Source organism: Nansenia antarctica (assembly GCF_963989245.1).
Source record: "Nansenia antarctica genome assembly, chromosome: 9".
Taxonomy (NCBI): domain Eukaryota; kingdom Metazoa; phylum Chordata; class Actinopteri; order Argentiniformes; family Microstomatidae; genus Nansenia; species Nansenia antarctica.
This window is the reverse complement of record NC_137679.1, coordinates 7,801,572-7,824,305: the sequence shown is the minus strand read 5'-3', so window position 1 is coordinate 7,824,305 and position 22,734 is coordinate 7,801,572. Positions and strand designations below refer to the sequence as shown.

Here is a 22,734-nt window from a genome sequence, read left to right as displayed (position 1 = left end):
TGAAAACTTTATTAGAAGATTTGCAGAAGTAGGTACATGAAAGTACATATTACATACAAGGTCAACTAACAGGATAAAAACCCAAGAAAGCCACTGGCTTATTTCAATTGGGGTCCTTGATTCTCAATTCATCGTTACATGTAAGACAGACAAAAAAAAACTAGTACTATCTACAAGATAATACAGACAAATAACTAGTACTATCTACAAGATAAATATACATCCATCATGGGAAGAACAATACAACAAAACATTAGGTATGTACAGCGGGTAGGACAGGTGGGGACATACACCACAGGTGGGGGCGGGGGACAAAACACAAAGTATGTACAGTGTGTAGTTCGGGTCTTTTAATCTGATTTTTGATTTAGAGGGTCCAGTTACGGATTGCAGCCTCCTGTAAATGTTTTTTGAGAGTGGTTTTGAAGGTGGGCAGTGTTTTGCACTCCTTTAAGATTTTAGGAAGGGCGTTCCACATTTTTACTGCATAGTTTGCAAACGAGTTTATCCCCTTGTTTGTGGTGCAACGCGGTTGAACGTGGTTCGTGGAGCTTCCTCTGGTATTGTATGTGTGGACGTTGTTCACTTTTTGGAAGTATGTTGACAGGTACTTGGGTGTCTTTGTGGTGTAGCGTATCTTGAAGACCAGGCCCAGTGCAAGCTGCTGCACTCTGTCAACTACTCACAAGGTTTGCGGTTCGGCGGCGGGTCGTCTGCATGCGTATGTCGAGGGAAAATCTTTCCTGGTGAGAGAGATTCTCACCACTGACATGTAACCAACCACTAGTCGTTTAACAGTCAGGCACAGTGCACAGTAGTACATTTCCATTCCCGTTGTCATTTAACACCCACACACATACAATACAGGGGTGTGTGGCTGAGGCCGGTGTCCCAGGGTGCCCTGGGGCACCACGTGGCTGGCTGACACCGGGTCATGGGATAGTGGGCGGGGCAGCAGGGATAGTGGGCGGGGCAGCAGGGATAGTGGGCGGGGCAGCAGGGATGCAGGGCTGGGTGATGCTCCTGAGGAGGCCTGGTTAAGACCTGTTGCATCACAGCGGCAAACCCCAAAGACTGTGGAATGGAAACTTCAGAGGACCAACGGAAAGTAACAGAATGCAGACTGAGGAGGAAGACAGGGAAGACCGTTTGGAAGGAGGTCAATTGAGTCGATTTTTAAAAATTATTATTATATTTATTTATTTTATTTTATTCCCCCCCCAAACACACACACACACACATTCATTATGTTACGGGGAAGACGGTGAATTGAGTCGTTTTTATTTTATTTTATTATTATTATATTTATTTATTTTATTTTATTCCCCCCCTAAACACACACACACATACACACACACACACACACACACACACACACACACACACACACACACACACACACATTAATTACATTATCTGCTATCCTGATGTATTTGCCTCCTATGAGGTGGCAGGAGGCAGATCATGTTTAGTTAATCAGCTGGGTCATTTCTGTTCATATTCCATCACAGGTCATCAAAACCACAGGTTTTTTTATTTTTTTATCAGATAACATTTATATAAAATGAAGTACTTCTTCTAATTAGCTTTTCTGTGCAAAAAAAATTCTAATCAAAAATGAATTAATACATATACAATATGTCATGTCCACTTCTATAAACAATCTGTGATGTGTGAATATTGCAGAATCTTCAAGACGGAAGAAAGGCTGGTGATGCAACGTCCAATATAATAATGTGTAAACACAAGTGCACATAAATCACCTGAGCCCAGGTGAGAGAGAGAGAGAGAGAGAGAGAGAGAGAGAGTGAGAGAGAGAGAGAGAGAGAGAGAGAGAGAGAGAGAGAGAGAGAGAGAGAGAGAGAGAGAGAGAGAGAGAGAGAGAGAGAGAGAGAGAGAGAGAGAGTACGGGGATGCTCTCACTGGAGGGAAGAGGAAGCAGGGAACTCTGAATATTGTAATTTCCATTTCCTCATTCATGGTTGGATTTCCCCAGGATATAGGTATAAAAGCCTTTGTGAACACTAATGGACACACCAGACCCAACCAGCTGCTCTCTAACCCTCAGCCTAACTAGCTTGGACTTTATTGGTTATTGGGGAAAAAGAAAACATGTTGGGCTTTTTCAAAACGATGCAGGTAAGAGAAACATCGCAAACAGCATGCCTGTGTTTACATCTTAGATTATTATATATACCTACAACATCTAGATACACTATTATTACTATACATTTTTCTCTTTTAATACTTTTTTTTATCAATTAACTTTGTTTAGCCTATAATCTGACCATTCGTTATTCATTTGGAACCAGGACTCTTATTTTGAAACCAGGACTCTTAATTGCAAAACGTTGCTAATATCAGAGAAAAGACCAATGATGGAGAAAGTCATCTTTGCATACATGGGCTACATTCAGTGTCATGCCGCAGCCGCACGCAGTCCGTTTAGGGCCTACGATACCAATTCAATTAGACAATTTCCATTAATCAATGTCACGACCTCTTTGCAGGCTGCGCTTCTACACGCACTTCTTCTGTCTATGCTGGTGACGGCGAGTTCCCGGCGAGAGGACAGGTGTCTGGACCACGAGCAGCTGGAGAACGCGCTGGCCTCATGGCCTTCCATAGCCTCCCTCCATTTCTTCCGCCACCTCCGGCAGCATGGTGGCCAGGTAGAGGAGCTGCATGTGAGACACAACGTGGGATGCGAGGCTGCACTGGCCTCCAGGACCGGCGGGGTGGAACACCGCTCCATCTCCCCCTGGCGGATGAGGTCAGTAACGTTTTTTTCTTCTTTTTTTTTTTCTCGATGCTCCGGATTCTAAGGGTGCGTTCGGAGATTCGCTCTGGAACTCTGATCAGCGCTCATGGAATGCCTCTTGTCCAATCAAATGACTTGGTCATTTTTTGACGTTGAACCCAGTGTCTCTCAGAGCAAATTTACGAACGCGCCGTGGTAGCCTAATCACGTGGTTCCTTGGCTGTGACGGTTTATCACTCGAATAAGCGTTGATACAAAGCAATATAAGTTGTTAGAATATGTATGGAATAAAAAATCTTGATCACAAAAAAAAAGAATATGTGTATGGCTCTTTGGTCTGCATGGCCAATACGCCTATTATATGTTGTTAAAGCACTTTGCTGCAACGTTTGTAGGAAAAGTGCTATAGAAATAAAGGTTATTAATATGATTAATATTAATATTATTATTATTATTATTATATTAGTTTGGCAATAACATAATTAGAGTGAATTACAATTTTCATTAATAGGGGATGACATGTATATAACACAGAGTAGAATATAGTACAATACAATATTTGCTTTAATGTTTAATAATACTTATTAAACGTAATTAGGTTATGGTGTGATTTGGTTGCAACATGGTAGCATATCACACACAGTGTAGGATATAGATGATAATTTCTTAAACCAAACAGGCCCATAATTGGGTCAAAACTTGAGTATTCATTTAATATTGATTATTGTATCTCCTTGTCATGTGTATGCTATTCTGGACGATGAACTGAGCATATCCACACAAAACCTCATATTTGTAATGTTAAAAGCAGTTTAGTTTGGGTCTTTTTTTGTAATCTTTTTTTTTAAGGGTTTAATTACTCAAATAGAATAGGGCCTTCAGTAAAAGAGGCTAACTGAGCTGTCTGATTGTTCTTCTACAGAAATAATACCGACAACAACCGATACCCAACGGTCATTTCCGTGGCCGAGTGTCTGTGTGCGGGGTGCATCCTCCCAGGAGATAACGGTCTGGAGGAGGACGACACGTACAACTCCCGGCCCGTGTTCCAGACCGTGACGGTGCTGAAGAGGAGCCAGCGCCCGTGCCGTGAACACCCGGGCAAATACACCTACACGGTGCACAAGCTCCGCGTGCCTGTGGCATGCACCTGTGTTGTACCTAACCTAAGCTAAATAATGTTTAGCTTTATTTTCCTCTTGTAGGGGATCATTCCTATTGACACAATGTAGTGACTTGTTTCACATTCTGTTGCGTTTGTTTTAGAACTGAAGTTATTTAAAAATATATATAATTCATGCATTTTACATGGATTTTTTAGATATTAAGAGATAAATTATTTATTTATAGTATTTATGTTGTTGAATTTTATTTATTCCAGTAACTGTTGACTATGTATAGAACTATTATTATTATTATTATTATTATTATTATTTTTATTTTTATTTTATTATACCATCATTACTATGATAATGAGTGTGGTTGTTATTATAATAATTATTATTGTTATCATCATTATTATGATAATGATTATGATTGTGATTTTCATTATTATTATTATTATTATTATGTGTCTATTGAAATTGAAAAATGTTTGACTAATTGCAAACTCCAATCTTATCAACGGACAATCCTTTTTTAAATTATTATTGTTGATTATTCAATAAAAAATGTTTTATTCAATAACAAAGATTCGTCCCCATTCTTTTGCCTTGATTTGATAGTGTTAAATTCATGGATAAAACAATTAATTTTGAGTAACGGACATAAAACCACAGATTTCTATATGTCTAGATGGGATTGCGAGTGGTAGTCCGCTGTGCTGCTGCCTATCTTTAGTCTTTATGTCTGCTGACTCTCATACTACCCTGCTATTGGTGCACAGCCTGACGCTGACCCTCATACTGCCCTGCTATTGGTGCACAGCCTCACGCTTACCCCCATGCTATTGGTGCAGACCCGCCTACGTAGAACTCCCGCGTCAAGTTTATCCATGAACCAGGCATGAGCTGAACGCGGTCGTGCTTTTCTGCTTGTTCACTGTTTGTATCTTAACAAGAATATAAAGATGACCTCATCCATACTGTCTGCTCTGAGTATCCTCACTAAACCTGCTTCAGGTAAGAGAACATCCTATGTGATCTAGTTAGCTTTGGACGTCTATCAGGGTGCAGTACTACTGTCAGTAACTAGTCTCTCTGACAGCATAGGACCTGACTAAGGACTAAGGTACATTACTACTGTCAGTAACTAGTCTCTAGGACAGTGAGGTCGCTTAGGACTGTAGTAAGGAGACAGACAGACAGACAGACAGACAGACACACACACACACACACACACACACACACACACACACACACACACACACACACACACACACACACAGCTACGACTGTTGCTGTGCTGTAGCTACCGGTTTGTCAAACGTATCCATTCGAAATGGTTTGAAATATCTAGTTGATCATTAACTTAAAATCAGGAGTTTTCTATGTGAGTATCCTCCTGATGTAAAAGTCTTTTTTGCATGTGGACGTTGTAGACTTCCCTAATAAGACTTCTACAGCATCCACATGTAAACAAGTAGTAGGCCTAAGTCTAGTCACAAATGCGGTTAAATAATAATAATAATAATAATAATAATAATAATAATAACTTTTGATTTGTATACCGCTTTTCCTGCAAACATTGCAGCTCAAAGTGCTCCAATCATTATATAAATCATCATTTAATTATTTAGTAATTTAAAGGCAATATTAAACAGATGGGTTTTTAGTCTTGACTTGAGACTAAAGAGGTTGCATCCCTAACGTAAACTGGCAGTGCATTCCACAATCTGGGTGCATAAAATGAGAATGCAGCCTCACCAAATAATCTCTTCTTTTGTACATGTGGTGGTAGGCTACACAGAGAAAACCAGCGTCAAAAGACCTGAGAGCTCTATTGGGCTGATATGCTAGCAAAAGGTCTTTCAGAAATCTGTCTCGTGCTGCTCTGGTTTGGATATAGTACCACCCAGTAGTGGAGGATATTCTTCACAAGTAGACTAATTTAAAAACAAACCGACGTGAACTATTCAGGCTGTTGCATTTTAGACCTGCCTTCGATTCAACAGAGCAACTGGTTATAAACAGATGACTTTCTTATGGGATTTTATGAAATAAATGAAATTAGAATTAGATATTAGTTACAGTTAGTAATATAGAGAATAATCTTGCAATGCATTTGAAGCCAGTGACACGTCACGTTGATGTTCAGAAGCAGGCAGATGTCACCACCTCTAGTATTAGCCCAAGCATTTGGATACACTGTCACATATTAGATTAGATTAGATTACGTAGATTAATTTAAACTTTAATGTCTTTGCAGAGCCCCAGACATAGAAACGCAGTTTAGCGTCTAACCAGAAGTGCAAATATTGACATAAGAACAAGGGCTACATGAAAACATGACAATGCTAGTGATAGGTACAGGCAAGTACAGTAGTTTAGAGGTATACAGATATGAGCTATGTACCGTTAAGGTAGCTTATTTACAGTGTGTAATGTACAGATGTATAACAGAGGCTATATCTTAGAGGTATGTGCAATGTGCAAAAATACGGTAGCCTATACAGTATATCTCAAAAGTGAGGACACCCTTTAGATTTTTGCAAATATTCTGTCATATATCCTTTCAGGGGATAACACTATCTTAATGAAACTTTGATATAACTTAAAGTAGTCAGTGTGCTGCTTGAATAACAGTATAGATTTATTGTCCATTGAAAATTACTCAGTACACAGCTGTTAATGTCTAAACAGCTGGCAACAAAAGTGAGTACACCCCATTAGTGCTGTCCCAAACGACTATTTTTCTAACGATTAATCTAGCGATTATTTTATCGATTATTCGATTAGTCTAACGACTAATTTATCGGTAAGTCTAATGATAATTTTTGTTCTGTAAAAAAAATAATAAAAAAAAATTAAAAAAAAGTTTTTGTCTCCACCTCACTGCTATGTTTAGCCAACTTGAATGCCAACATGGCCATTTAGAAGTCTGTCCATCACCACAACACATAGCTAGCTAACGTTACTCTCGCTGCTATGTTATGATTAGCTAAATTGATGCTAACGTAGCATGCGAGCTACGAGCTAGATAACGTACAGTAGGTGCTCGCACCACAATGACAATAGGCTACCGTAGCTAGCCAGCTACATAGCTAACGTTACTAACACCAGAAGACAAGACATACGAACTGTGGTGAGCTACATTGCTTGTGTAACATTAGCTAGTAGCTATCCATTTTTCACTCATACACTTAATTGTCTCGCCTGGTAAAATAAAGATAAAAAAAAAAAAAACGCCATTTTGTTTATTTACGACTAACCGACGCATATTACGCTAACCGACGTATTGACGTAGTCGGTGACGTCGACGACGTCGAATAATCGTAACAGCCCTACACCCCATAGTGAACATGTCTAAATTGTGCCCAAAGTGTCAATATTTTGTGTGACCACCATTGTTATCTAGCACTGCTTTAACCCTCCTGGGCATGGAATTCACCAGAGCTGCACAGGTTGCTTCTGGAATCTTCTTCCACTCCTCCATGACGACATCACGGAGCCCACGGATGTTGGACACCTTGCACTCCTCCACCTACCTCTTGAGGATGCCCCACATGTGCTCAATTGGGTTTAGGTCTGGAGACATACTTGGCCAGTCCATCACCTTAACCTTCAGCTTCTTCAGCAAGGCCGTTGTCATCTTGGAGGTGTGTTTAGGGTCATTATCATGTTGGAAAACTGCCCTACGGCCCAGTTTCCGAAGAGAGGGGATCATGCTCTGCTGCAGGATGTCACAGTATATATTGGAATTCATGTGTCCCTCAATGAAATGCAGCACTCATGCAGCCCCAGACCATGATGCTGCCACCACCATGCTTGACTGTAGGCAAAACACATTTGTCTTGGTACTCCTCACCAGGGTGCCGCCACACACGCCGGACACCATCTGACCCAAACAGGTTTATTTTGGTCTCATCAGACCACAGGACATGGTTCCAGTAACTCATGTTCTTGGATTTATTGTCTTCAGCAAACTGTTTGCGGGCTTTCTTATGCATCGGTTCGGTTTCAGAAGAGGCTTCTGTCTGGAGCGACGACCATACAAACCGATTTGATGCAGTGTGCGGCGTATGGTCTGGGCACTGACAGGCTGACATCCCACTTCTGCAACCTCTGCAGCAATGCTGGAAGCACTCGCACGTCTATTTTTGGAAACCAACCTCTGGATATGACGCTGAGCACGTGGACTCAACTTCTTTGGTCGACCCTGGCGAGGCCTGTTCCGAGTGGAACCGGTCCTGGAAAACCGCTGTATGATCTTAGCCACTGTGCTGCAACTCATTTTCGGCAATCTTCTTATAGCCAAGGCCATCTTTGTGAAGCGCAATAATCCTTTTTTTCAGCCTCTCAGAGAGTTCCTTGCCATGAGGTGCCATGTTGTCCAGCATTCAGAGAGAATTGTGCCCAAAACACCAAATTTAACAGCCCTGCTTATCATTTACACCTGAATCCTTGTAACACTAACGAGTCACATGACACCAGGGCGGGAAAACAACATCATTGGGCACAATTAGGACATGTTCACTATGGGGTGTACTCACTTTTGTTGCCAGCTGTTTAGACATTAACAGCTGTGTACTGAGTAATTTTCAAAGGACAATACATCTATACTGTTATTCAAGCAGCACACTGACTACTTTAAGTTATATCAAAGTTTCAGTAGGATAATGTTATCCCCTGAAAGGATATAACAGAATATTTGCAAAAATCTAAAGGGTGTTCTCACTTTTGAGATATACTGTTCTGCTTAGCCAACATCTATGATGACTGTTGTTGTTTTCCCGGCACACAGCGTTTTCTGAAACACATTTATCTAGTTAAGTAGCCAATAAGGGACCTTCTCTAAGATGCCTTTTATACATACATCTTCTGTCTGTGTATGTGTGTGTCTGAGTGTGTTTCTTTCTTTTTTTCTCTTCTTCTTCTCCAGAAGTCACCGCGCGCGATCATGCGCCTCCCACCCAACAGGGGGCGCTACTCGCCGCGCTGCAGGCCAACCAAGCCCTGCTGGAGGAGCGGCTGAGGAGGGGGAGGCAGCTGGAGGAGGTGCGTGTCCTGCGGGAGGAGGAGGTGCTGAGGGCCGCGGAGGGGGGGGCGCCCTGGTTCTGCGGAGACACGGAAGACCCCACGTGGAGCTTCGTCCAGGAGTGTCTCCTGCTCCTGCTCTGCCTGGCCCGACACCTCGCCCGCCAGCTCCAGGAGTTCAACCAAACCCCCCCTCCCGGTCCGAGTTCATCGGCTCCCCGACTCCGGACCCCCGAGATGGCGCCCCCCCTCCCCCCGGACGTGCTGAGCGTGTCGCAGCAGAAGGCGTTGGGCGTGGCGCTCCAGTTCACGGTGTCCCTGGGCGTGTGTCCCTACCTGGCGGCGGGGGTGGGCGTGCCCCTGGGCCGCAGGTCGGCGTTCGGGGCCACAGCAGAGGGCGCGGTCCGGCGGGGCGTGGCGCCGGCCCCCCAGCGGAGGCTGCTGACCACCGCCACGGTCCTGCTGGAGGTGGCGGAGCTGTCGGCCTCCCTCGCCACCGAGGTGTTCACCCGTCACCTGGGTGACGTCATGGCCACGCTGTGTCAGCTGGGGTACCGCCCCCAACGGCCGGAGGGGGCAGGGGCCGACCAGGAGGAGAAGGTGACTCACCGCTCAGGGCGGGGGGGGGGGCTTGGCGATGGGGTCGTGAACCTATACCCATATGTGACGGCATCTGGTGAAAGGGGGAACAAGTCAGCAACCAATCCAAACGTTCAGACTTTTATTCTTATTATTGGATTAAAGTCTCTACTTTAAGTAATTGTTTGATTTCAAATCCAAACTGCTGGGGTATAGAGCTAAAAGAAGCCTTTTTCTCTTCCTCTTTCCAATACTTATGGAGGGCAGTCAGGGCACTACATGTGTGCTTTAGGATATACCCATTTACTGTATTGTCATGGGGTTCATGTATATAAACAGTCATGTTGAGTTCATATTATTATTTCATGCACAGATATCACTGTAGATGGATTAGGCTTTGTTGCGTCCTGAAGCAAAATTAAAAACAAACAAATTCCCTGCACAAGATTTGCAATAGTTAATGACGGTGACGAACACCTGTCATAACACCTGTCTACCACCAGAGGGCGCTAGTGTTAAACACATCCACAGCCCGGCTGCCGTGTTCCTCAGCGTGATCATGTGATTCTCTTTTAGGAACTCAGCGTGGAGGAGCGCAGGGGCTGCAGAGAGGCGCTGCAAAGCCTCCTGGGAAAAGTGTACCAGCCAATGGTGATCAAGGAGCTGCTGGTCCTGCAGGGGGGGCCGCGGGGGGGTGGGAGGCAGGGCGCCCCCGCCTGGCTGCGGAGGCTGTGTGGTCAGCTGCTGTCTGAGAGGCTGGCCCAGCCTGGGGGGGTGCAGGCCGTGGTACGAGCTGTCCTGGAGGGGACCCCAGGTGAGGTGGGGGGGGGGCGGTGTGTGTGTGTGTCTGAGTGTGTGTGAGGCCGTGGTACGAGCTGTACTGGAGGGGACACCAGGTGAGGGGGCGGTGTGTGTGTGTGTGTGTGTGTGTGTGTGTGTGTCTGTGTGTGTGTGTCTGAGTGTGTGTGTCTGAAAGTGTCTGAGTGTGTTTTAATAATAATTGTATATTAATAATAGTTGTATTGCCATGCAATCAACTTGTTGGAATTTGGTATTTTATGCTCTAAGCCAGGGATCGGCCATAGACGGTAACCCTGGAGCAATTAGGGGTTCAGTACCTTGCTCAAGGACACCTCAACTGTGTGTGTGTGTGTGTGTGTGTGTGTGTGTGTGTGTGTGTGTGTGTGTGTGTGATGCAGAGGGGGAGCTTGAGAAACACTGAATTGATTCGACTACAAACACTTAATCGCCATTCAACGATGTTTCATCGGAATGTGTGTCCTTGTCTCTTTCACCTGTTTAATTCTGCTCCTCTGCCTGTTCCCTCTGAGTCCACTAGGGGGCGACTCTGACTGGAAGAAGTGTGATGCCGTGGCCAGGATCCTAGCAGCCTGTCCTCAACAGGCTCTGTCTGCAGACCACTACTACAGACAGGTCTGCCCTCAGGTACAGGTTATATCATGTGGTCATGGGGTCCCGACCACCAGGTTATATCATGTGGTCATGGGGTCTAGACCCCCAGGTTGTATCATGTGGTCATGGGGTCTAGACCCCCAATTTATATCATGTGGTCATGGGGTCTAGACCCCCAGGTTATATCATGGGGTCCAGACCCCCAGGTTATATCATGTGGTCATGGGGTCTAGACCCCCTGGTTATATCATGGGGTCCAGACCCCCAGGTTATATCATGTGGTCATGGGGTCTAGACCCCTAGGTTATATCATGTGGTCATGGGGTCTAGACCCCCAGGTTATATCATGGGGTCTAGGCCCCCAGGTTACATCATGTGGTCATGGGGTCCCGACCCCCAGGTTATATCATAAGGTCATGGGGTCCCGACCCCCAGGTTATATCATAAGGTCATGGGGTCCAGACCCCCAGGTTATATCATGTGGTCATGGGGTCTAGACCCCCAGGTTATATCATGGGGTCTAGGCCCCCAGGTTATATCATGTGGTCATGGGGTCCCGACCCCCAGGTTATATCATAAGGTCATGGGGTCCAGACCCCCAGGTTATATCATGTGGTCATGGGGTCCAGACCCCCAGGTTATATCATAAGGTCATGGGGTCCAGACCCCCAGGTTATATCATGGGGTCCCGACCCCCAGGTTATATCATGTGGTCATGGGGTCCAGACCCCCAGGTTATATCATGTGGTCATTGAGTCCCGACCCCCAGGTTATATCATGTGGTCATTGAGTCCCGACCCCCAGGTTATATCATGTGGTCATGGGGTCCAGACCCCCAGGTTATATCATGTGGTCATGGGGTCCCGACCCCCAGGTTATATTATGTGGTCATGGGGTCCCGACCCCCAAGTTACATCATGTGGTCATGGGGTCCCGACCCCCAGGTTATATCATGTGGTCATGGGGTCCCGAACTCCAGCTGTATATCATGGGGTCCCGACCCCCAGGTGTATATCATGGGGTCCCGACCCCCAGGTGTATATCATGGGGTCCCGACCCCCAGGTGTATATCATAGGGTCCTGACCTCCAGGTTATATCATGTGGTGTTTCAGGTGCTGGGTCTCCTGCACCTCAGAGACAAGCTGACGGCCCAGCAGTTCCAGCGCGTGGCCACCAGGGCGGTGCTCACCATGGTCCAGGAGCGCCCCCTGCTGGCCCAGCAGTACCTCCTCACACCCCTCCTCACACCCCTGCTCCGCTGCTGCCAGCCCACAGGTCAGTGTGTGTGTGTGCGTGTGTCTGTATGTGTAGAAGAGTTTTCATCTATGCGTGTGCGTGTGCGTGTCTGTAGAAGAGTTTTCATCAATGCGTGTGTGTGTACATTTACATTACATTGTGTGTGTGCGTGCACGCTTGTGTGTGTGTGAAGCTGCCCCAGGACAAAGTTAGCTAGCTTTCCCAGCTAAGCGGACCAGGACACAATACACTTAGCTGGGAAAGCTAGCTAACTTTGTCCTGGGGCAGCTTCACACACACACACACACACACACACACACACACACACACACACACACACACACTGACCTCCTCAGCCTGTGATTTGTTGTTACGCCTCAGGGAATCTGCTACACCACAGAGTCTTATCACTGTGTGTGTGTGTGTGTGTGTGTGTGTGTGTGTGTGTGTCCATCAGGGACATTGACAGTGTTGTGGTGATGGACTTCCTCATTGTTAATTGGAGTCTGCTGGTCATTATCCTACTCTGGAAGGACCCGTGGTATTTAACCAGAGCGGTGTGTGTGTGTGTGTGTGTGTGTGTGTGTGTGTGTGTGTGTGTGTGTGTGTGTGTGTGTGTGTGTGTGTGTGTGTGTGTGTGTGTGTGTGTGTGTGTGTGTGTGTGTGTGTGTGTGTGTGTGTGTGTGTGTGTGTGTGTGTGTGTGTGTGTGTGTGTGTGTGTGTGTGTGTGTGTGTGTGTGTGTGTGTGTGTGTGTGTGTGTGTGTGTGTGTGTGTGTGTGTGTGTGTGTGTGTGTGTGTGTGTGTGTGTGTGTGTGTGTGTGTGTGTGTGTGTGTGTGTGTGTGTGTGTGTGTGTGTGTGTGTGTGTGTGTGTGTGTGTGTGTGTGTGTGTGTGTGTGTGTGTGTGTGTGTGTGTGTGTGTGTGTGTGTGTGTGTGTGTGTGTGTGTGTGTGTGTGTGTGTGTGTGTGTGTGTGTGTGGTGGGGGGTGTAGTGTGTGTGTGTGTGTGTGTGTGTGTGAGAGAGAGGAGCACTCTATAAAGAGGGTCTGATTGAATATGGATCTCTTCCTTCCTGTAGTTAAACTGTTCTGTTGAGAGAACAACACAAGATATATAGACTGACTGACTGACTGATTCAGTGAGTGTGTGTGTGACTGTGATGGTGATACTGAGTGTGTGTGTGTGTGTGTGTGTGTTCCAGAGGAGGGTGGTGCCCAGGGGGAGGTGGAGGAGCAGGATCTGTCTCTGTGTGTGGAGGACGTCTACAAGGTGACGCTCCCATCAACACTACAACACACACATCTAAATACACACACACACACACACACATCTAAATACGCACACACACACACACATCTAAATACACACACACACACACGCACACACATCTAAATACACACGCACACACACACACACACACATCTAAATACACACACACACACACACACACACTCACGTCTAAATACATCCACCTCTGGGTAACCTACCCCCCGATGATCCACCTACTGAACCTCACATTGACTCTCTCTCTCTCTCTCTCTCTCTCTCTCTCCCCCTCTCTCTCTCTCTCTCAATCTCTCTCTCTCTCTCTCTCTCTCAATCTCTCTCAATCTCTCTCTCTCTCAATCTCTCTCTCTCTCTCCCTATCTCTCTCTCTCTCTCCCTCTCTCTCTCTCTCCTCTTTCCTTCCACCCCTTTCTTACTCCTCTCTCTCTCTCTCTTTCTCTCTCTCTCCTCTTTCCTTCCCCCCCTCTCTCTCTCCCCCCCCCTCCTCCCCCCTCCTCCAGATCTGTGTGGTAGGTAACAGTCCGTCAGCTCCTCTGCTGGAGGCTGTAGGAGGGCTGCTGCCTGTCCTCTTCTCCCTCTACTGCTTCACCAAGCGCAGCGTCTCCCACCTACGGTAACTCCTCTGTTTATCTAACCTTTATGTAACCTTTATGTAACCAGGAAGGCCCATTGACATGTAATATCTCATTTTCCAAGAGAGACCTGGCCAAGATAGCAGCATCTATACATTTCAATAAAATACATTTAATATACAATTAACAGTAATGCATACAAACATGTCACATGGGGAAAGGGGAATGCTTATCTATAAGAAGCAGAAGCTGTACTGCTGCTATACTCCACCCGCTCAGAGACTCACTGTAGTTCTAATCACTGTGGTTCTCCACCCACTCAGAGACTCCATGATTGTAGTTCTCCACCCACTCAGAGACTCCATCATTGTAGTTCTCCACCCACTCAGAGACTCCATGATTGTAGTTCTTCATCCAATCAGAGACTCCATCATTGTAGTTCTCCACCTGCTTAGAGACTCCATCATTGTAGTTCTCCAACCAATCAGAGACTCCATCATTGTAGTTCTCCAACCAATCAGAGACTCCATCGTTGTAGCTATCTGTTTCAACTGGCTGAGTAATTATATGTCCCTATTTGTGTGTGTGTGTGTGTGTGTGTGTGTGCTCTACAGTGCCCCCTGTCAGGAGATACTGCTGTGGTTCCTGGGTCAGGTTGACCCACCTGTGGCGCTCACAGCCCTGACACGCCTGAGTGGCCTGGAGGGCGGGGCTGAGGGCGGGGCTGGGGGCGGGGCTCAGGGAGGGGGCGGGGCTGGAGGAGTGGCGCCAGGGTTCCACTTCACCCCTGGCAGTGAGGGAGGGGCTAAGCTCAGCCCCATAGAGGACGTCAGGTGACCGGCACTCATCCTTACAGCACCACAATCACTCATCCACACAGCACCACAATCACTCATCCACACAGCACCAGAACCACTCATCCACACAGCACCAGAACCACTCATCCACACAGCACCAGAACCACTCATCCACATAGGACAACAGTGTTTCCCATACGTGGACGGGACTGTGGCGGGCCGCTGTAGACTAATTTGTCCTGCCGTAGTCTAATTTGTTCCACCATAGTGTCATTTGTACCACCATAGTCTAACTTTTCCTGCCATAGTCTAACTTTTCCTGCCATAGTCTAACTATTCCTGCCATAGCCTAACTTTTCATGAAGTATTATCTCTTCATCTCTCTCTCCATCTCTCCCTTCGTCTGTCTCTCTCAGTGGGGATGATGATGATGCCCTGTACGAGAGGTTGTCAGGGGAACAGTGGAGGCTGGAGTGTCTGGTCCAGATGTTAGCGGAGCTGAAGGACAACGACCTGCCGGGAGACTTCTTCCTGGGGCTGCTACAGGTAACAGTTAATAACACGCTTAATAACATAGTTAATAACACACTTAATAACACACTTAATAACACATTTAATAACATAGTTTATAACACACTTAATAACACATTTAATAACATAGTTAATAACACACTTAATAACACATTTAATAACATAGTTAATAACACACTTAATAACACATTTAATAACATAGTTAATAACACACTTAATAACACATGTAATAACATAGTTTATAACACACTTAATAACACATGTAATAACATAGTTAATAACACACTTAATAACACATTTAATAACATAGTTAATAACATAGTTAATAACACACTTAATAACACATTTAATAACATAGTTAATAACACACTTAATAACACATTTAATAACATAGTTTATAACACATTTAATAACATAGTTAATAACACACTTAATAACACATTTAATAACAGTTAATAACACACTTAATGACACATTTAATAACATAGTTAATAACACACTTAACAACACATTTAATAACATAGTTAATAACACGCTTAGTAACATGCTTAGTAACAGCTGATAGGAGGTTGATTGTGATTGGTTGACGCCCTCTCTCTCGTCCCTGGCAGGAGCTGACTGGCTGGGCCACGGAGGAGGAGGAGGAGGAGGAAGAGGAACAGGAAGTGGACACGTCGGCCATGACCCTGCTGGAGCTGGAGCAGCATCTGATTGGTGGAGCAGCAGGAAGTGGTCAGAGGCTGGCTCTGCTGCAGGTGTTGGCTGTCATGTGTGAGGGGCTCCCTCCCACTCTGCTGCTACGCAAGCCCACGCAGGTACAACACTACATCCATCATCCATCCATCATCATCCATCCATCCATCCATCCATCCATCCATCCACCATCCATCTTACCTACAACAACATCCATCCATCCGTCCTTCCATCCATATAACCTACAACAACATCCATTCATCCATCATCCATCCATCATCCATCCATCATTCATCCATCATCCATCCATCCATCCATCATCCATCCATCCATCCATCATTCATCCATCATTCATCCATCCATCATTCATCCATTCATCATCCATCCATCCATCCATCCATCCATCCATATAACGTTGTGTATTCCACTGAGAAGCTGGTTGTCTTCTCAGTGGAGCCCTGCAGGGGGCAGCATTATAAACCAACATGCGTGTTTCCTACTGTACTGGTTGTCCTGGTTCAAGAGATGCCAATGGTTGACTGATCTCTCCTCCCCTGGTTTAACATGACACATCCCTCTCTCTCCCTCTCTCCTCCCATGGATTAACAACATAACACATCCCTCTCTCCTCTCTCCCTCCTCTCTTCTCCTCTTTAACAGGACACATCCCTTTCTCTCTCTCCTTCCTCTCCTCTCCCATTCTCTCTCTCTGTCTCCCTCTGCTCCATTGTTTAACAGGACACACCCCTCTCTGTATCTCTCTCTCCCTCTCTCTCTCCCCCCCTCTCTCCCTTACAATCTTTCCTCTCTCTCCCTCTCTCTCCCTCACAATCTTTCCTCTCTCTCTCTTCCCCCCCTCTCTCTCTCCCAATCCCTCTCTCCCCTTCTCTCTCTCTCTATCTCTCCCCCTCTTTCACACACACACTCTCTCTCTCTCTCTCACTCTCCCCCCTCCTCCTCTCTCCTCCCCTCTCCTCCCTCTGTTTAACACAGTCCTCCGGGTCTCTCTTGTTAAGGAACCAGGCCACTCTGAGGTGTCTAATAATAGCTCCGGTCCGTTAGTGACGAGCTGCAGGCGCCACAGCGCTAACACGTTAGCGTGACATTGGCATAACGTAGGGCCGGGAGGTCGGTTGGCCGGTTGGCCGGTCAGCCCGTTGGCCCGCTACGCCTGAGGAGAACCATTCTCCCTCCCAGATTAACGGACTCAGACGCAGACTAACAGGCCTCAGGTCTGTCGGCGTGATATTAGATAAGCACGTATATATTTAGACGTCTTATCTCCTGGGCCCTCTGTCTTGTTTTTTTTGGGTGAGAGCTTGTTGTGGGAGGCTGTGGGTGGTTTCCCTGGGTCCTAAGTGTGTGTGGGAATAAGGGTTTAGCTAGGAGCAGCAGTGGTGGCGGTGGTAGACACTCACACACTCGCTCAGGAGGTGACATGGGTGTGTCTTAGGACGCGAGGTCGTTAGAGTTTTGGCTCCGTGGGTCATCAGATGTATTTGTTGCGAGTCGCTTTCTGTCTGTCTATCTGTCTGCCTGTCTGTCTGTCTGTCCGTCTGCCTGCCTGCCTGTCTGTCTGTCTCTGTCTGTCTGTCTCTGCCTGTCTCTGCCTGCCTGCCTGTCTGTCTGTCTGTCTGTCTTATAACTCAATGCTGTCTCTCTCTCTCTCTCTCTCTCTCTCTCTCTCTCTCTCTCTCTCTCTCTCTCTCTCTCTCTCCCCCCCCCCTCTCCCCCCCCCTCTCCCCCCCCCCTCTCCCCCCCACAGGTAGTAGAGTTCATCGTGGCCATGTTGCAGCGGGCCTGTGCAGGTCTAGACCAGGGTTCTGGTTCTGGCTCCCAAGGCCCAGTAGAGACCCAGACCCTCAGCATGGGGATGGGCCTGGTGGCCACCCTGCTGTCAGCACCCACCCAGGTACACACACACACACACACACACAAACGCACACGCAAACTCACACACACACACACACACACACACACACACACATACACTTTCAGTCGTAGCTGTTCATACTATTGTACACGATGGCATGTCTTATTTCAAGACTTCTTTATTTGCAAATGTTCTCTTCACAATATAATAATAATAATAATAATAAGAAGATTGTGAGGCATCTATGATGACAATTAAGAAAGATTTGTAGTAATTTATTTATAGTTATGTCTATATTCTAAACAGGTATGAAAGTTATACAGGTGTTAAGTATTGTGTTTACATTAAGAATGCTGACTCGCATTCTGCTGCCATCACCCTTCTGGTATTGAAGCTCTGACGCTATTGTGTATACAGCCATTGTTGATTATTGTCCTTCTTATTCTTTATTGATTATTATTTATGTCCTGCTTATTCTATTATTGATTTTGTATCTCTACTGCAATGCCAATGCCTTAATTGAACCTGTACCCAATACTTTTACTCCTTGTATCCGTACATTGATGTAATAAAAGCAATTCTGATTCTGATTCTGATTCTGATGTGATGTCCTGCTCCAGCTGAGCCCAGAGGACTACTCTGCCCTGTCCCGGCTCCTCCCCCCCCTGGAGGAGATTACCCAGAAGCACCCCGAGCTGCACATTCAGGAGCTGGCCTCCGACCTGCGGACCGCCATCGCCACGCACGGCGCCTGCCGTCCCGACACCGTCACACGGGCCGCCCAGCGCCAGGACCCCCCGCCGGGAACCGGCCCCCCGTCTACGACGACCCGCGGCACGCAGGGCCCCCGGAGCAGTGGTCCTGATACCCCTCCACCCTGCGTCCGGCCTAGAATACACACTCTTCAGACCGCTCACACACCAGCTCCGACACACACACCAAACGTCGTCCCCTCCCCCGGCACACACACACCTCACACACCTGGCCCCCCCACCCCCGGCACACACGCACCTTACACACCTGGCCCCCCCACTCCCCCCCCCAGCACACACACACCTCACACACCTGAACTCGGAACCCGAGACGGGCCTACGGGTCAGACCCGGTCCCAGACCCCTCACTCCTCTGGTAGCAGCAGCAGTAGCAGTATTGACCCCCCCAGGTCCCCCGCCCCCCCCAGGTCCCCCGCCCCCGCCAGGTCCCCCGCCCCCCCCAGCACCCCCGCCCCCCCCAGCGTGGCGTTCTCAGCCTGTCTCCAGGAGGCGTGCGACCCAGACGTGCCCACCCGGGCCGTGGCCCTGCGGAGCCTGACCCGGGCCCTCAGAGACGGGCTCCCCGACGCCCTGCAGGCCCAGGAGACGCTCCTCACGGTGGGTACAGGGAGGGGAATGGGGGGGTTCAGGGCTGCGGTGGGGACGGGGGTGTACAGGGGTGGGGTATGGATGGGGGGGTACAGGGGTGGGGTATGGATGGAGGGGTACAGGGATGAGGTTGGGATGGGGGGTACAGGGGTGACGTTGGGATGGGGGGGGGTACAGGGGTGGGGATGGAGGGGGGTACAGGGGTGGGGTGTAGATGGGGGGTTACAGGGGTGGGGTGTGGATGGGGGGGTACAGGGGTAGGCTATTTGTAGGGCACCTTTTCTAGCCCCTTCCCCAGGTGGGGTGAGCAGAGTGGATCCTTAGAAAGGGCTGCTCAGACATGAATGCCGCTGCCGAAATGCTCTCTCTGCCTCAGTCCAAGAGCAAGACGACTGCCTATGTGCTCTGTTGGGGTTCCTTCAGGAGAGCGCCTGTGCATGGAATCTTTTAAAAACCTGACTGGAATACCGCATCCAGTGGGTTCACCTCATAGCGGTCAGAAACAAAAGAAGAAACAATGAACTTTGGAACCTGGAACGTGTGAACACTTATGGACAACGCCTCCAGCCGTCGACCTGAAAGAAGATCTGCGACCATTGCCAGGGAGCTGAAAAGATTTATGATCGATATTGCTACCCTGTCCGAAACCCGCCTGGCCGAGGAGGGGCAACTGAAGGAGGAGAGAGGGGGATGCACCTTTTTTTCTGGAAGGGAACAGCAGCTGATGAACCCAGAATCCACGGAGTGGGATTCGCCATCAAAAACCGGGTCATCACTCAACTCTCTGAGTCTCCAGTAGGCGTCAATCGAATACCTCAGCGATCCATGATGAAGCACATGGGTGACCCTCCCAGCAAGAATGTGGTCCTGGATGCCATCAGGAAACTGAGAAATAACAAGGCCTCTGGGCCTGATGGGATTCCAGCAGAAACCCTCAAAGGTGGCGGAGCAGAACTCTTCTTTTCTTTTACATCCACAACCTGCTTTGAAAGATCTGGGACAAGGAGGAAATCCCTACAGCAACTACAGAGGGATTGCCCTTTTTACAATTCGTCGACTGCAGGAGAAATGTCGGGAACAACATCTACCACTGTACGTGGCTTTCATCGACCTCACAAAGGCCTTTGATTCTGTGAAACTTCAATAGGTTTCAGGCAAAAAAGCAAGGTGCTCACCTCCACCATCATGGAGCTTCAGTATGCAGATGACAACGGCCTAGTTGCTCATTCTGAGGTGATCTCCAGAGCATCTTGAATGCCTTTGCCAGAGCGTATAGGCTCCTGGTGCTTGAGCTAAACATCAAGAAGACTCTTGAAAGAGATTTTACACTAACCAGCACCTGACGTCCCCTCCCAAACCCCAACAATCTGTGTGGACAACAACCCCTTGGAGAATGTGGATCACTTCGCCTACCCTGGCAGTCTTCTCTGCACAAGAGCTGTCACTGATGACGAGATTCACCACCGTATTGGGTGTGTGCCGGGGGGGCTTTTGCTAGGCTGCGGAAGACAGTCTTAAAAAATCAGGACATCCAGACCAAGATAAAACTCCTAGTCTATCAAGCGGTAGTTCTGCCTACCCTGCTTTATGGGGCCGACAGCTGGATCACCTATAGCAGACACCTAACAGCCCTGGAACGTTACCACCAGCGATGCCTCCGCAAGATCCTTAGGATCAGCTGGGAAGATGGGAGAACTAACGTCAGTGTCTTGAATGAAGCCGACACCCCCAGAATCGCCACAACCATCACCAGGCACCAGCTGCGACGGGTGGGCCATGTCATACGCATGATACTCGTTTTCCGAACCAAATGCTTTACGGCCAACTAATGGAAGGGCAACGCACCCAAAGGGGACATAAGAAGCGGTACAAGGACAACATCAAAGCCCATCTGAGAACGTGCAGCTTCAACCTCAACAACTGGGAGGAGGCGGCTCTCAACACAACTCTGTGGAGCAGCATGGTCTAGCACAGCAAGAAAAGGACCTCCACTGTGCCGCAGAAGAAAAGAGGCAACAAAGAAAGGAGAGATCCACCACCCAAACGGCCCCTCCAACTACCGCTACCATGACAACCATCCACAAATGCCCCCACTGCAATAAAATCTGTGGAACAAGGATTGGCCTCTACAGCCACCTGAAGACCCAATACCAGACGCATAACAGGAGGACAATCATACTCTACTGAGAGTGATTGCAGATGATGATGATGGCAGGGATGGGGTGGGAATGGGGGATACAGGGGTGGGGTGGGAATGGGGGGATACAGGGGTGGGGTGGTGTGGGGCTAGGGAGGCGGGAGGATGGGGGGGTACAGGGGTCGGGTGGGGTGAGGGGGGTGGAGTGTGTGTGGGGGCAGAGTAGGGGTGAGGTGTGTGTGGGGGGGGGGGCAGGGAGGAGGTGGTCTAGGACGAAGTCTTCACTGCGGTCCAATGATAGATGGCTATGATAATACATTATGGATGAGAGTAGTGTGTGTGTGTGTGTGCTGGGGTGTGTGAGAGTTAATAAACAAACCTCTTCCTGAGGACAGTGTAGGAATAGTCTCCCATCTCTCCTTGTAGAGGACTCTTCCCCCTGGGGTCTCTCTCCTGTCTAATACACTGGGGGGGAGGGGGAGAGAGATTCTGCTTGCCAACTCTCCTTGTAGAGACCCCTCTCCCCTGGGGTCTCTCTCCTGTGCTGCACTGGGGGAGGGAGAGAGAGAGGAAGGGAGGGAAGGAGAGAGAGAGAGAGGTAGGGAGGGAGGGAGGGAGAGAGAGAGGGGGAGAGTGGGAGGGATAGAGGGAGAGAGAGAGAGATTCTGCTGTAACTCTGTCCTGCTGTAACCCTCTCCCCTGGGGTCTCTCTCCTGTCTGCTACACTGGGGGAGGGAGGGAGGGAGGGAGAGAGAGAGAGAGAGAGAGGGGGGGGCGGGGCGGGGCGGGGCGGGGTGTTGGGCTGTAACCCTCTCCCCTGGGGTCTCTCTCCTGTCTGCTACACTGTTGCCCTGCAGGCATTGGACATGATAGTACCAGCATATCCCCTAATCACCCTGCACACACTACTGGCTGGTGTGTCTGTGTGTGTGTGTGTGTGTGTGTGTGTCTGTGTGTCTGTGTGTCTGTGTGTGTGTGTGTGTGTGTGTGTGTGTGTGTGTGTGTGTGTGTGTGTGTCTGTGTGTGTGTGTGTGTGTGTGTGTGTGTGTGTGTCTGTGTGTGTCTGTGTGTGTGTGTGTGTGCGTGTGCGCGCGCGTGTGTGTCTCTGTGTCTGTGTGTGTGTGTGTGTCTTCTGTCTGCCTGTCTGCCTGTCTGTCTGTCTGTATGTGTACCCCCTAATCACCCCTGCTTCCAACTAGTGCGTGTGTGTGTGTGTGTGTGTGTGTGTGTGTGTGTGTCTCTTCTGTCTGTCTGTCTGCTTGTCTGTCTGTCTGTCTGTATGTGTACCCCCTAATCACCCCTGGCTTCCAACTGGTGTGTGCGTGTGCGTGTGCGCGTGCGAGTGTGTGTGTGTGTGTGT

General features: G+C 48.1%; 1 protein-coding gene across 1 annotated transcript in view; it reads left to right on the top strand.

Annotated features, from left to right (window-relative positions):
- Positions 1–2,540: 2,540 nt before the first annotated feature.
- Positions 2,541–22,734, top strand: part of tango6 (transport and golgi organization 6 homolog) — a gene marked incomplete at both ends in the record, with an annotated part of 35,747 nt that continues 15,553 nt past the window's right edge. Inside the window, 15 exons of the mRNA XM_080539176.1 lie at positions 2,541–2,773; positions 3,684–3,879; positions 4,647–4,728; positions 8,801–9,495; positions 10,051–10,288; positions 10,814–10,920; positions 12,001–12,163; positions 13,325–13,392; positions 13,911–14,023; positions 14,597–14,815; positions 15,196–15,325; positions 15,922–16,125; positions 17,769–17,915; positions 18,497–18,693; positions 19,093–19,246. Of these exons, the coding sequence (XP_080395302.1) occupies positions 2,541–2,773; positions 3,684–3,879; positions 4,647–4,728; positions 8,801–9,495; positions 10,051–10,288; positions 10,814–10,920; positions 12,001–12,163; positions 13,325–13,392; positions 13,911–14,023; positions 14,597–14,815; positions 15,196–15,325; positions 15,922–16,125; positions 17,769–17,915; positions 18,497–18,693; positions 19,093–19,246 (2,946 nt within the window). The remainder of the gene's footprint in view (positions 2,774–3,683; positions 3,880–4,646; positions 4,729–8,800; positions 9,496–10,050; positions 10,289–10,813; positions 10,921–12,000; positions 12,164–13,324; positions 13,393–13,910; positions 14,024–14,596; positions 14,816–15,195; positions 15,326–15,921; positions 16,126–17,768; positions 17,916–18,496; positions 18,694–19,092; positions 19,247–22,734) is intronic.